Raw genomic sequence first — 13,163 nt, 5'->3', positions numbered from 1 at the left:
TAGAAGCTGTTCCAAATTTCACTTATTTGCACTAATAAAGAGAGCATGCATGTACAGGAGCTGGTAAACTCCTCTGAAGGGAGACGGTTTGGATGTTTCCCTGGCTACTTAACAGAAGAACCTGGAATTGTATATAGATAAGAGATAGATATTGGTTTACTGTAAAAGACTACATGTGGATTTTAATTGGTCATTCATCAATGAAATCAATTCATGCTATTGGTGGCTACCTGCTAGCAGTTAACATGATGCAGAATTTGAGATTGTTACCAAATGAATGTTTTTGTTCAGAAAATGAAAGGCTCAGTATTTCTAACTCAAACTAAAAATGAATCATTCACCAGCCAGTCAAACCTGCAACTCCATCACTTTCATCACTCATTTATAGAATATATTCTGTAGCACCCTAGAAGCTACCTTTGAAGTCCCAGACACATTCTTCTCACAGTAATTACCCAGTACTACCACATTCCTTCTCAGGTTATTTCAGCCACAGGATCTGTAGCACAGGGAAGCACACCCTCTCTGGCTGTCTCTGCCTGTGATCCCTTTACAAAGGCCAAGTTCCTGTCACTGTGTTCCCCTGGGTGTGACCTGGAGGACAGCCTGCTCCTGCTCCCTCTGCTCCATCTCCCAGAGCCACACAGAACTGTCAGCTACAGATGGTGTCCAACTTACTGCATCCAGGTAATTAGATTCAATCAAGAACCCTCACAGAAACTAAGTGCTGGCAGAAAAGAACTATTAAGAGTATGTATAAGTGTGTAATTCAGGTTTCAGATCTAATTTATTTTCCCTCTGTCAGTGATAAAGTCATGTTACAAACATTAGCTTTTTAGTACATTGCCTGGGATAACACAGCCATGATTTTGCTACGTTTGCATTCCAAACTTCTTTGCCAAGCCAACCAACAAAGTAATGGACAAGACCTTTGGTTCACTTATATATTTATGAATGGAAAAAGTCATAATGTAAATTTACTCATTAAAAAAACTTGGGTACAAATTACACATACAGAAGACCACCCATTTTTTGAATCACATGGACACCTTAGACCCAAACAACTCATTGTAATAGACTTTAGTGAGAATACTCCAGGTAAAGATTACAACAATTGGAAGCATCTTGGATTTTTAAAAAAGTATATTTCAATACATAAGTTTGTATGCATGCTTTAAACAAATATAATTCAAGAATGAGCAAAGAGTCTAAACAAAAAGTAATATGACCAGCACTAACATTAAACTTCTCATCCAGGTTTTAATATGTTAGTCTAACGTAGTGTTAGTTACCATGCTGTACTGAAAAATGTAATGGCACAATCTGATCATGGTTCATTAAATATTATACCCTACTTCCCCATAATAATTAGGCTGGTCATAAAATTAACAATGCATAAGTAAATAAGTATAACCAGTTATAGACAGTTGCTTGTTTTACAAATTGCCATCAGGTAAGACATACTGTCCCCAGAGACTCAGAGATGGACATTCAATCATACCATTAAAACAGTATGGCCTGAAGAAATGGGCACAATTTTTTCAAAGTATATTAAGACAATTCTGTTAGCTTTTAGTTACCCTTTGTAAATAATCATGGTATGACTTGAATACAAGACCAAACTTTGAAAAGCAAAGGATTTTAATCGGCATAGTGCATGATTGATTCAACATAATTCCCAGGAAACAAGCCAGTTACTCGATTGCAAACTCCTTCATACCAGCCGTCATCGTTCTTCTTTATCACATAAATGATTGCACCCTCCATAAACGACAGCTCATCATCTTTGTCCTTTGTATAGTCATATATAGCAACAACTGTGGAATAAACAGGGACACATTTAGCACTTTATTAATAGCAACAATATTAAAAAGCAATTGTACTTCAGAAAATATTAAAAGATTAGTTCGCTGTCGTGGGATTTTCAATAATGAATTCACATGCTTTTCCTGCTGAACACTAAGCCCAGAAAATGGAATTTCACTTTCCTTGCAACATTAGCTAGCACTAAGAAGTGGGTGTTGACTACATGGAACACTCAGTTAACCTGCTGACAGAGAATTACATCCAATTGTGACACTGTGAAGCGGAGCTCACAGACACTTAAAAGCTGAGTTAGGGAACACCTGCCTTGTATGGTACCCATTTCTGACCAGATTACCTCAATAGCATGTGGATCTCTTTATATGAATCTCTTGATTAAGACAAAAAGAGTTGTACAAAAATCATTCCACTGAGGCCCCTGCTGGCACCTCAGTGTGGCCTTGCACATGTTACTGCTAAAGCCATTGCCCAAGAATGAATGGGCATTCCTACAGAGCTTTCATGTCATAAGGAGTTCTGGCACTACTTTTCAAGGAGCTGCACTGAGTGCAAGTAGGAAAGTTGCTGAAGAAGACTGTAGAAGCAACATCTGCTATTTTCAGTACTTGCTTGGTACTACCTTACTCTTACCAAACTCCAACTTGCTGTGTGCCATTAACCAAGCAGCAGAGACTTCCCCAAGGGAAGAATGCTGCCACCACCAATACTGGAGTTAAAAACTACCACTGTGAATATACAGACTTCGGACATCACAGCCTTACCCTTCCAAAGTTAATATGGATTTATGCAATTGATCAGCTTTATGAATTCCAAGAATCTGCTATTTTACACCTACATATATTCTCAGTTATCTGATGTCTTAATGCCTAGCAATGCTGTGCTGCAGCAGTTATTTTCATCCCATGGGTATGTCCTGCACACAGTCCAGCTAAAGTGAAGAGGGAACACAGGAGCTCTGCCACAAATATCACATGTACCTGGCCCCATTTTATACTCACTGCAGCACCGGCCAGCTTATGAGAAAACTGGCAGTACTGCTGCTGACAAAATGGTCAGTGCTACAACACAGACAAATCCACTGGCAGGAAATCTGCTTGTCCATTATTTATGGGAAGAGATGTTTACTACGTGACTTCATACCTAAGCACAGCTCACAGTCTGCTGATCTGGAGTCACTGATAAATCTCCAAGGAGACCTCAACACATTTTATAGTTCAAAGTCTAATAATCCACTCTAGTAATCTAGTTTGATGAGATAAATACAGCTTGGAATTTCTGTCCATTTTGCAGCAATCTGTAGATGACTGCCCAGCAATCCTGAGGTAGGTACAGACAGTCCAGCTCATCAAAGAAGAAAGCCATCTGATTTACACGGATGCTTCCCATGAAGAATCTTGCTTTTTCACCCATTCTAGAATACTTGAAGGTATTTTATAATTTGTCCAAAGAAGGACTATGTCTTACCACATTAGGTGTAGACACAAACTAAGGAAAGCACGGCTTGAGTTCTGACTTAGGAGGGACAATGACTGTTTTCATCAGACCCACACTAAGTCCTTCATTCCCTTCAGACACCATTAATTTCCTGATACTGCGCTAACACAGCTGCAATGCTTCTCTTACCTTTCTCTATGTAGTTTTTAGGTGCCCAAGCAGGATCTCCATCTGCATAGGGATCACTGTACTGCACAACAGCAGCCTCCTCATCCTCGTAATCCACAGGTGGTGGGGGTGGAGGAGGAGGGGAGTCATCAAACATCGGCATCTCATCGGGAGGCGGCGGCGGGGGAGGAGTTGGGCTATCAGCAACTAGAAACATTTGGAGATGATTGTTTTTTTCTTAAATCAAGACAGTGAGGAGATGCAAACAAACCTGAGGCTGTACACTGTAAATAAAAGAGCTGGGGGGACAACACACACAGCATGCACTATAATACCATGCACTGATTAGAAACAGAGGCTTTGTATTAACAACTACAACACACAACTCTATTTGTTATTAGTGGTCCAATCTATGTGTAAATGCTACTAGAGTCAAAGCACATGCTGCGGGGCATAAGCTGAACATCAGCAGAGAGGAAAGCTTCCTGCTCCAATGTCCATGCGCGCAGCGTTAGCTATGGAGGACTCGAGTGGCACCCTCTGAGCCAGGCAGCAACAGCCTCTGACTGGGCCAGCAGCTTGACTGGTTTTTAACAAATCCTTCGTAACAATCACTTCAATTTACTTCTGAACACTGCTTCCTTGGATTCCTTCTCTCTCAGAGCTAGCATTAGGGAACAAAAAGATCCGGTGTGGATCATAAATACTAGTCTCTTCCCTTTTTTAAGATTTAACCAGGTAAGAGGAAGGCAAGTAATCCTTCTGCAAAATAAAAGCTTTGTACAGATCCTTCCTTATCTTGAAGACTAGCTTGTGTGTGTGCACACATTCAGGAGTCAATTAATAAATGGAAAACAACAACAGGCAGCTGCTGCTCTTAGAGAAAAAGTGCTCAAGGAATTAAATGTATAATCCAAAATGTCAAATCCCTGCCCTGAGATTCTCCAATCAGCACAGTTACAAGTTGCTTTGGGAAAGGGAAAAAGAGAAAGGCATTATGGTACAAATCACTTTTTAAACCAGTTCATTAAATTAGTTTCCAGTAATGTTGACAGCAGCTGGCAGCAAAATAGAGAGATGGCATACTCAGATGCAGTACATCAAGTCACTTATCCTGTTCCTAGGGAGATGTGGTCCACTACACATGGACCTGGTGTAAGCACTATGAAGCCACAAGTTACTGAAAGGAAGCTACTGTTACTGACATAAATTTGGTTACATAGCAACACAGATTCATTTTCCAGAGATCTGGGATTCTGCAGACTGAAAACACAGGCTGAAAACTACTGCTCTAGGCAGGGTTTGATGGAACAAGGCATCAGGCCTCAGAATGTGCAGCTCCAGCACACAAATTTTGAAAAGAAAGCCAAGCAACAGAGAAAGAACACTGCACTGAATGAAGCTTTAACTACTGATAGTTACAATGGCATTGAAGATTAGAAATAGGGTGTTTGCTTAAACACTTTTTACTTTTGGCTGGTCACTACTCTAGTGGTGACTTAACCTTTGCTCCTCAGCCCATGCTCCTGACGAGGGACTTGGGCACAGCTCCCATGTCCTGTCTGGGTCAGACTGGCTGCACTGGGACAGGTCTGGCATCTGCTCCCAGGGGCAAAAGGGGGCAGGAACTGCTGGAGCAGGGACTGTCTCAGCCCAGGCATCCAGCTCACTCTCTTCCCTTGAAGAGCCAATTCTTCACCTGCAAGCCCAGCTCCTCTTCAACCTGGCCAGCTGAGCTAACACCCCACAGTTCTCGGCATCAATAAGACTGTCTGCCACTGTATGAGTGATTCCTCTCCCACACAGAAGCCCATTTATGTCACTTGGAGACAGACTAACAAAGTCTTTGGTGGAGTGAATGCTACGTCCTGCCCGTTACTGAATAGCACTCACAGACAGGCTTCATTAATCCACCACAGACACATGACAACACCGTTTATGAATGGACTGGTTTTGTGCTGCAGTTTAGCACATCTCCCAAAATGTATTTCTCCCCTTAGCTTCTGTCTGCAGCCAGGAACAAAAAAACAGAGTTGAAACAACAATCATTTGAGATCTTCATAAATCCTTACCTTAAAAATATTTTAAAAATTTTTAAATGCAAAAAAAAAAAAAAAAAAAAAAGTTACATTTATTCAACAATGAAGCTGCATATTTGAAAAGAAGGAAAGAGAGCAGGACATGCAAGTGTGAAAGCACCAAGACATAGTCTGAGATGCAGTGCAGGAACTGCAAGCTTTATGGGAAACATTTAAAACAATTCAACTTTGCATTTAAAGAAAGGGAGAGAATGGAACAGAAAATTAGACAAGTGCCACTCCACTGAAGTATCCCCTCGCCTCCTGGACTTCAACCTAGACTTTTCCTGGTTCTAAACTGAGCCAGACTCTAGGACAGCATCACATCTCCTAGGGGAAGGAAATAAAGCATGCAAAAAGCCACTCTATATGAGAAAGAGTAAAGGGACAAGTATTTATATAGCTCCAAACTGAGATCTTCTCTTGTATGCATTCCCATCCTCGCTCTTTAAATGGGGACCAGCAGACTCCTTGTGAAAGGACTGGGTGTGAGAGTACAGCAACTTAAATCAGCTCTCCCCGAGCACCAGACACACTGGAAAACCTCTCTGGAGGAGATGCTCACAGTTTGGACACAGGAAAAAAAGAAGAGGCATTGCATAGTTTCTGAGCCCTCTATGTCCTTGTCCTCTGAAAGAAGACCACAAGCAGATCTCCAAACCTGCAGAGCTCTATGATAAGGAAAAGACAAATCTACCCACGTCTCCCTAACACCAGAGACTTCTTGAGAAAATAAGGCAAATGAAAGTCTAGCACACAATGCCAAAACCCAACAGCAGCCTCTACAGCCAGATCTGCTGAGCGTATGCACAGGCTGCCACACGCACCCCTGCCTCCGGAATGAGGCAGCAGCAGCAGCTCCAAGCCATACTGATTATATAACTTTCCAACCCAAGGGACTATTAGAAGAAATAAAATAAAGAACAATTCCTATGACCAGATTTAAAGCTTCAGCTGTTTTGCTGCAATCTCATTCACAGGTCAGCTTGCATTCTGCTGCTGCACGCACAAGTCAGTCTGTCCCTTTCACCTCTGCTCTCCCAAGGGCTGTGTTACCTCCAGGAGGACAATACTTGGAACAATTCAGAAGCAGGTGTCAATTTTCTCAAGTTTATCTGCAAGTGAAGATATTCTGTAACCTTCATCTTCAGCAGGTTTACCTCTACACTTAATATTTTGGAAAGGTTTTCAACACAATTTTGTGGCACACTATTCCACATCAACATGATTCTTACTGTTTACCTAGCACAGCACCAAAATATTTTCTTTTTGAAAGAGAACCAGAGAGATGTCTCTGATCTCATGGGGAATGCTCAGAACACGACCACTTAAAAGCTCTAATGGGAAGCAGAACAGCAACACTACTCAGACCTGGGGTCCCTAAATGGATGCTGCAGCTATATAGCCAAGAGTGTAGTAGTAGCCCCTGAGGTCCTAGCAAATCTCAAAATGGTTCCCAAACACTTTAAAAGCATTTTTTATTTACTTCATTCTCTATCTACATCATATTTAGTCTGTTGTTTACAGAACTGCAACAAACTCCAACTGAAAAGGGTATCTCCAGATCAGAAACATGACTTTACACCTGCACTAGCACTTGAGACAGTAACACTCACCTGAAGGGAACCAAGCAATAATGGTAAAAGCAGAGTTACCAGTATAAACACAGCACAGCTAGAGAGCACCTCTCACAACCTTAACAAGCAGAGCTATGCTGCAAGAAGCTCAGCAGGGAAATAGGAGAACACAAAGAAATGGAGAATGAAAGGCTGCTGAGAGGAGAGATGCCTTACAAGCTCCTTTGTAATGCATTAGATCTTAAGACTGCACGTTTTCAATTGACTGTACAGCTTGCTGAAAAATGCTACAGTATTGGAATCAATGGTTACACATTACACATTCTGACAGTCTACATAAGCCTTTCTAATAAAAACTAATCAATTATCCCTACTGAAAAAGGCAGGGTGATTCAACATGAAATTAGTATTTTCAATTAAAATACAATTTTATATTCACATAAAACATATGCCACATTTCACACTGTAATTCTGTAATAAATTTGCAGTTCAGGATTTAAATGGGTCAGTAATAATCATGCACGTGTTATAAAATATTGAAGAGTGTGCCCTTCAGCTCCAATAGCATATTGACACTAGAATGCAAGATGGTATTAGCTTCTGGAAAAGGAAACAAAATAGAGTCTGACTTGCCAGCCATGCATGCTAGAAGAGAGTAGGCTCTACCCTTTAACAGCTCAGCTTGTCCAAACTTACTGTTTTCCTGCACCCTGGCCACGAAGCCTGTGAGAGGTATCTGTGGAGTCAACTGAGGCATAGGGGGAGGGGGTGGAGCAATAGAAACTGGTAGCAACACACACACCATATCGGGAAAGTCAAATGGACAAAGGAAAAAAAAAAAGGGAACAAACAAAAGCAGCCGTCAGTAACGAGGACCACAAAACAAAGTATGTAAAGAACAACAAGAACACACACACACACAAGAACCTTCTTCAAGCTTGTGTTTCCAACAAGGCTGAATTCGTGGTTAGCCAACGGAGGACCAAAAGCAAAGCATGCCCGTGGTCAGCCAGGTAACAGCCGAGCGCAGGCTGCGTGGCTGGAAGCTCACAGGGTGCGTGTGAAGGTTCTTGCTCTGTCACACATTTTGTGTGCTTCACCTGGGGAGCACATAAAATTGAGCTTTTGTCTTGCTGCTAAATAAGGATTACTCAATTTAACACTTCTCTTTCCGAATTGAGCTACTAGAAGTTGAGGTGATGTTTTGCAGGATTCTGGACTCCTCTAAAATCAAAGTGGAGTGCTGCATCAAGTGCAGCAAAGCAGCACTGACATAAAGCAAAGACAACTTTTGCAAGGGGCACAATGTTCCAGCATCAATACTTCACATTCACACCGAGAGCACCTCCCACCACTGTGCTCTGCTGGGACAGGGGCAGTCAGCTAGCTTACTGCATTTCTGTTTTTCTCAAAAGAAGGGACCTTGTTGCTTGCTGGTAGAAAAAAATAGATGGGTCTAGAGCAGAGTGGAGCTTTATGAAGTCTTCTGTGGTGAAAGGGCACCCAGCAGCCTAAAAGGCTGGCAAAGGCTTCAACAGCTCTGAGTGGCTACAGGAGCGTGCAGAGCTCCCCAGGAAGCCCTCGCAAGCTCATCTTCTGTGAAGTATGTGCCTGTCTGGTGAGTAATGGGATGTGTGACCACACCTGTGCTCAGAGACACTGGGCTGACAGTCACAATGTTCAACTCCTCCCTGCACAGGTAGGGTAGAGGAATGGGAGCAGTAGGGCAAGCCACTTAAACTATCAGCACTGGCAGGACATCTCCCCCTTAAGTGAAGGGAATGAACAGCATAAAACAAAACCCCACCCAGAAACTCAACAAAACATCAACTCATCTGTTTATACAGTGTCCCTTCTCAGTGGAATTTCTCTTGCACTGGAGCAGAGAAATTCCTGTGAAGGTGGGAATTCAGCAGGGTAATAATCCAGTTGGAACCAAATTTGAAAGAGGTTCTGTTCTTCCAAGTAAGCAACAGTTTTAAAAAAAGCTTTAACTAAGATTAATGTTTGATGAATTAAAATGAAGCATTTAGCTCATTACAAAACCAATAATCAAATAAACTGTATGGGATAAATGATCAATAAAAGCAGGAGAACAAACAGTGTCTCACAAAATTGAAGTAAACATCTAAGAAAAACCAGAGCATTTGTTAGCATGAAAAGTAAAATCTTAAGGCAACATGGGACCTGGGTTTAATGTCAAGACAGTAGCACTAAAAAAATAACCACCAGTTACAGAAACAGAGGAAAACAGTTTCAAGTAGCAAAACACACCCATCAAAATACTGTTTAAAAAATGCTGACCATCAGTATTTTGAAAACACCAGAGAGGCTAGATCAAGAAACAGCACCTGCATTTGAGCAAAAAATTGCTTTGGACAAATGTAAACATTCAGAAACAGTGGTGTGCACAGCATTTAAGACAACTGAACTATTCCCAGAAGTAAAATCCTGTTTATTTAATGGAACTCAACTGTTCAAGCAGGAGGGAGTTCCGTTGTTATGGTGAATTAATTTGGAGGAATGAAAATGTGGAGGAAAATGAAATGCTAGTATGGGTGAGCAAGAGTAGGAGGAAAATCAGGTTTGGAAAAAAAGGAAAGATAGATACTGTGTCTGCATATAAAAATGCTTTCTGACAAATGTAATACTTCTAAACTACTCAGAAAACTCTTCACTTCAGTGTCTCAAATATTTAAAAGCATTCTTTTCTTAAGAGTAAGTACACAACAGCAAACACTGGTCTAAAGAGATCTTGAACCTAAACATCAACACTTCTTTTCAAAAGAAATATTCCTCTGAAGTTTAAAGACTTGGCATTCTGAACACTAGCAAGAAAAAAACATTATACAACTACCACTCCTCACTGTGTACTTGATCAAAATTTATGGAAATGTCAAGAAAAAAGTTTCCTGATAGAGCTTCCTACCAGCAGCCAAGATCCTTATTTTGCAGATCTTTCTGCAGTAAACCTTGTTTGCCCTTCTGGGGTAGGAAGGCAGGAGGCTGCTGACTAAAACTCGCTCACTTGCCCATGGCATCCATCCCTTCCCTCATTCATCTCCTTCTGCAGATACTCCTACTAGTGTGAAAGCAGAGAAGCTGTCTTCTAAAAGAGAGAGACTGAGCTCTTTAACAGTCAAGCGTAAAGATAAGAACAAAGGAGAGACTTGGAATCAGGAAAGGATTTAAGAAAGACACAGACAGGGAGGAACTGTGTGACAGGAACATGAACACTGTGCTCAGATAGTATTCTTTTGCCACTATCCAAACTGGGGGGACTACAATCACATTAGGTCTCCTGCAAAAAAACCCAGGGTTTAGTTTATGTTCTCCAAGCACACCTGAAATGCCAAATATAATGTGCCTATAATTAGACAGGCAATCCTAATAATTTCTTGCCATGAGTAACGGGGAAAAATAGTATAATTGCATATAGTGCAATCACTGTGCAATTTCAATATGGTTTTTCTTGTTTGTTTTTCCTTCTATTTCAGGAAAGAAAGTAATAATCTCATTGATGCTTTTCATAAATGAATTAAAATGCCATGCATGCTTTTACAATCATTTTGCTCAAAACAGTTTGTGATTTCAGAGCTCAGCAGCTTACTTGAATTTTGAGAATAAAGAGGCCCGCCATTAACATGAGGTTGAGCAGAGAATGGGGCAGTCACAGAAGGATTCCGTCTGTATCCACCAGAAGATGCTGAAGAAGTGGTAGAGTTGTGTCGTGAGATTTGCCTGGTCATTGTGCCATACTGGGAACCAGGAGCTGAACCAGGAGCAGCTGAAAAGCATTAGCCAGAGGAACCAAGGAAAAGACTTAAGCAGAGCATTACTTGGGATAGAATGCAGAAAACAGAAGAAGTCCAGAACATGGAAAATACTTGATTACAGTTCTCCAATAATTTAAGATCAGTAACAGGCAATTAACAGAAAAAACAGACATCCCCATTACAATCAATAATGAGAAAAAACACACAGAACATAAACCAACACTCATATAAAGGGCATTGAGAAATGCTGAAAGTACTTTGAGAGACTGGATTGGACTGGAAAATTGAATCCAACTCTTCCAACTCTTAAGTGTATCTCAATTATACTACATGCAATAATACCCTTTATTAAAAAGAACACAGAAAAAAATTTCCACATTCTGCTCAAAACAAATTATTTCAATTGCAAAGGTGAATGTGCCTCCAATCTAATGTAAAACAACATTAACAAAACAGTGAAAGAAATGTCACGAGCTTCAGGCACTTGGCACATTTATCAATCATATTTGCTGGTTGTGCTCTTATATTGATGGAATTTGTATTTGTAACAAATCAGAATCAACAATTCCAGCTGACAAAGATGTCATTCGTTCTTCATGATAAACACCCATATTTACCTTCCACCTACTGGCTGCACAAACTTCAAGGTTAACAAAACAGTTTAAGTTCTTTCAGACTAACCTTTGACAGACAGAAAATCACACCTTCCTGAATCTCACATTTTGTAGTTGCATGAATTAATGCAATTCTTAAATGCTAAAACTAGTTTGCAATAAAATGTTTTGTGCTTTACATACATATATATATATCATATAATTATATAAGACACAAACAGCAAGCAGACAGAAGTTTGCAGTCCTGTGATGCTATCCAAAGTCACTTTCACTTAACATTTCAGTAAGGGAGAGTGCAAAGGGTTATGTGGGTAAAAGCCTCCAAAGCTAGTTTCATAACTCAATCAATTATTCTTGTCATCAGCCTGTGACAGGAAAGGGTGGGGTATTTTTTCCTGTCTATTTTGAAAAGTGCTACTTTTAGATCCCACCCTAACTGCTGTATATAATGCTTCAAGCAATTTCTCAAGAACTGCTAGTTCATATCCTCAGGTCTTCCAGTTTGACACCTGCCTGCAGCATTATGGAATCAAAGCCAAGCTACTGTGACAGACACTTGTGCTTTCCAGTCACTTTATGCCCACAGAATAGAAGACACACATCACCCTACATATAAACTACCATTTCTAAGCTAGAGTGCAACTGCTGTGACTTAGTATCTGCTACAGAAATTACACAGCCTAATGCCAATATTCAAGCTGATTCTGAGAACTTATAGATCAAATTAATTGGATCTTAGCTAAATTAGGAGCAGATCTCAAGCAACTAGCAGCCATTTTTCCATACCTAGTGCATTTAGCTTCAGAGGCTTTAACCACAGGAAATTAGTGGAGATTAGATTTGTCAAAAAAAAAAAAAAAAACCAAAAAATCCCAGAAATGATTTTTTTTTTGTAATAAAATCACATAGGTCCCACTACAGAAGAAAAAACACCCTCACTGAGTTCATTAGGAAGAGATGATTATTGATTATGCAGCATGTCTGCAATCACTTCAGCATTGACAAGTCTCACCTATCAGACTGCCCATCGGGAGAGGTGGAGGCAGTGGTGGTGCTGGCGGGGCTCCAGGAGGAACAGAAATGTGTGCTAATAAAATAGTTTATATTCCTAATTAGGCCATATTATTAAAAGTTAAAATAAAGAAAGTACAGGCACTTGATAGGCTTCCCAAACAAATATGAAAATTAAATTTCAGTTAACTAATACAAATTCAGACCCTGATCCTATCCAGGGTTCTGTACATGCCAATCTTTATTCTCACTGACTTTTATGGGATGCCAGATAACAGTAAGATTTCATGCCTATTTGTACCACTGCAGAACCAGAAAAGATCCTGGAAAAGGAAAGCCTACATGTATATAAGGAAATGAAGACTTGTCATCCAAGAAACAGAGAAATCTCTGCAATAGTAAAATTACATTACACCAAAACTCCACTATTTTCTTATGTCTTAGGGGCTTGCAAAACACAAAGTGACTGGCCTGGTTTATTACTAAGATGATAATAGTGAAGAAGGACCCTACTCAATCTCACCATTCTCATTCTGAAACACAAAGGAGCGTGCCTCCAACACTGAGAGATCCGTCATGGGTCTTTCCCCACAGATGGCAAAGTTAGCGGAGTATTTCAGAAGCCAGTATTTCCCATTAAACATATACATAGTTGCTGCTGTTCTCAGGGCATCCAGAAAT

At 40.5% G+C, this 13,163-nt stretch overlaps 1 protein-coding gene across 9 annotated transcripts in view; it reads right to left on the bottom strand.

Moving 5' to 3' along the window:
* Window positions 1-930: 930 nt before the first annotated feature.
* ABI1 (abl interactor 1) overlaps window positions 931-13,163 on the bottom strand; it is a 77,461-nt gene continuing 65,228 nt past the window's right edge. For 2 of the 9 annotated variants that reach the window (XM_041488492.1, XM_041488427.1), the window contains 5 exons: window positions 12,484-12,558; window positions 10,692-10,868; window positions 7,778-7,864; window positions 3,448-3,633; window positions 931-1,817 (listed from right to left, as the gene is read on the bottom strand). In XM_041488492.1, coding sequence (XP_041344426.1) covers window positions 1,642-1,817; window positions 3,448-3,633; window positions 7,778-7,864; window positions 10,692-10,868; window positions 12,484-12,558 — 701 coding nt within the window. In that variant the 3' untranslated portion in view covers window positions 931-1,641. The remainder of the gene's footprint in view (window positions 1,818-3,447; window positions 3,634-7,777; window positions 7,865-10,691; window positions 10,869-12,483; window positions 12,559-13,163) is intronic. The other 7 variants (XM_041488435.1, XM_041488454.1, XM_041488501.1 and 4 more) reach the window with 4 other exon arrangements.

Source organism: Pyrgilauda ruficollis, unplaced genomic scaffold (genome assembly GCF_017590135.1).
Source record: "Pyrgilauda ruficollis isolate IOZ18807 unplaced genomic scaffold, ASM1759013v1 scaffold12, whole genome shotgun sequence".
In the NCBI taxonomy this organism is placed as follows: Eukaryota; Metazoa; Chordata; class Aves; order Passeriformes; family Passeridae; genus Pyrgilauda; species Pyrgilauda ruficollis.
The sequence above is the reverse complement of the archived record's forward strand: the minus strand, read 5'-3'. Positions and strand labels throughout refer to the sequence as shown.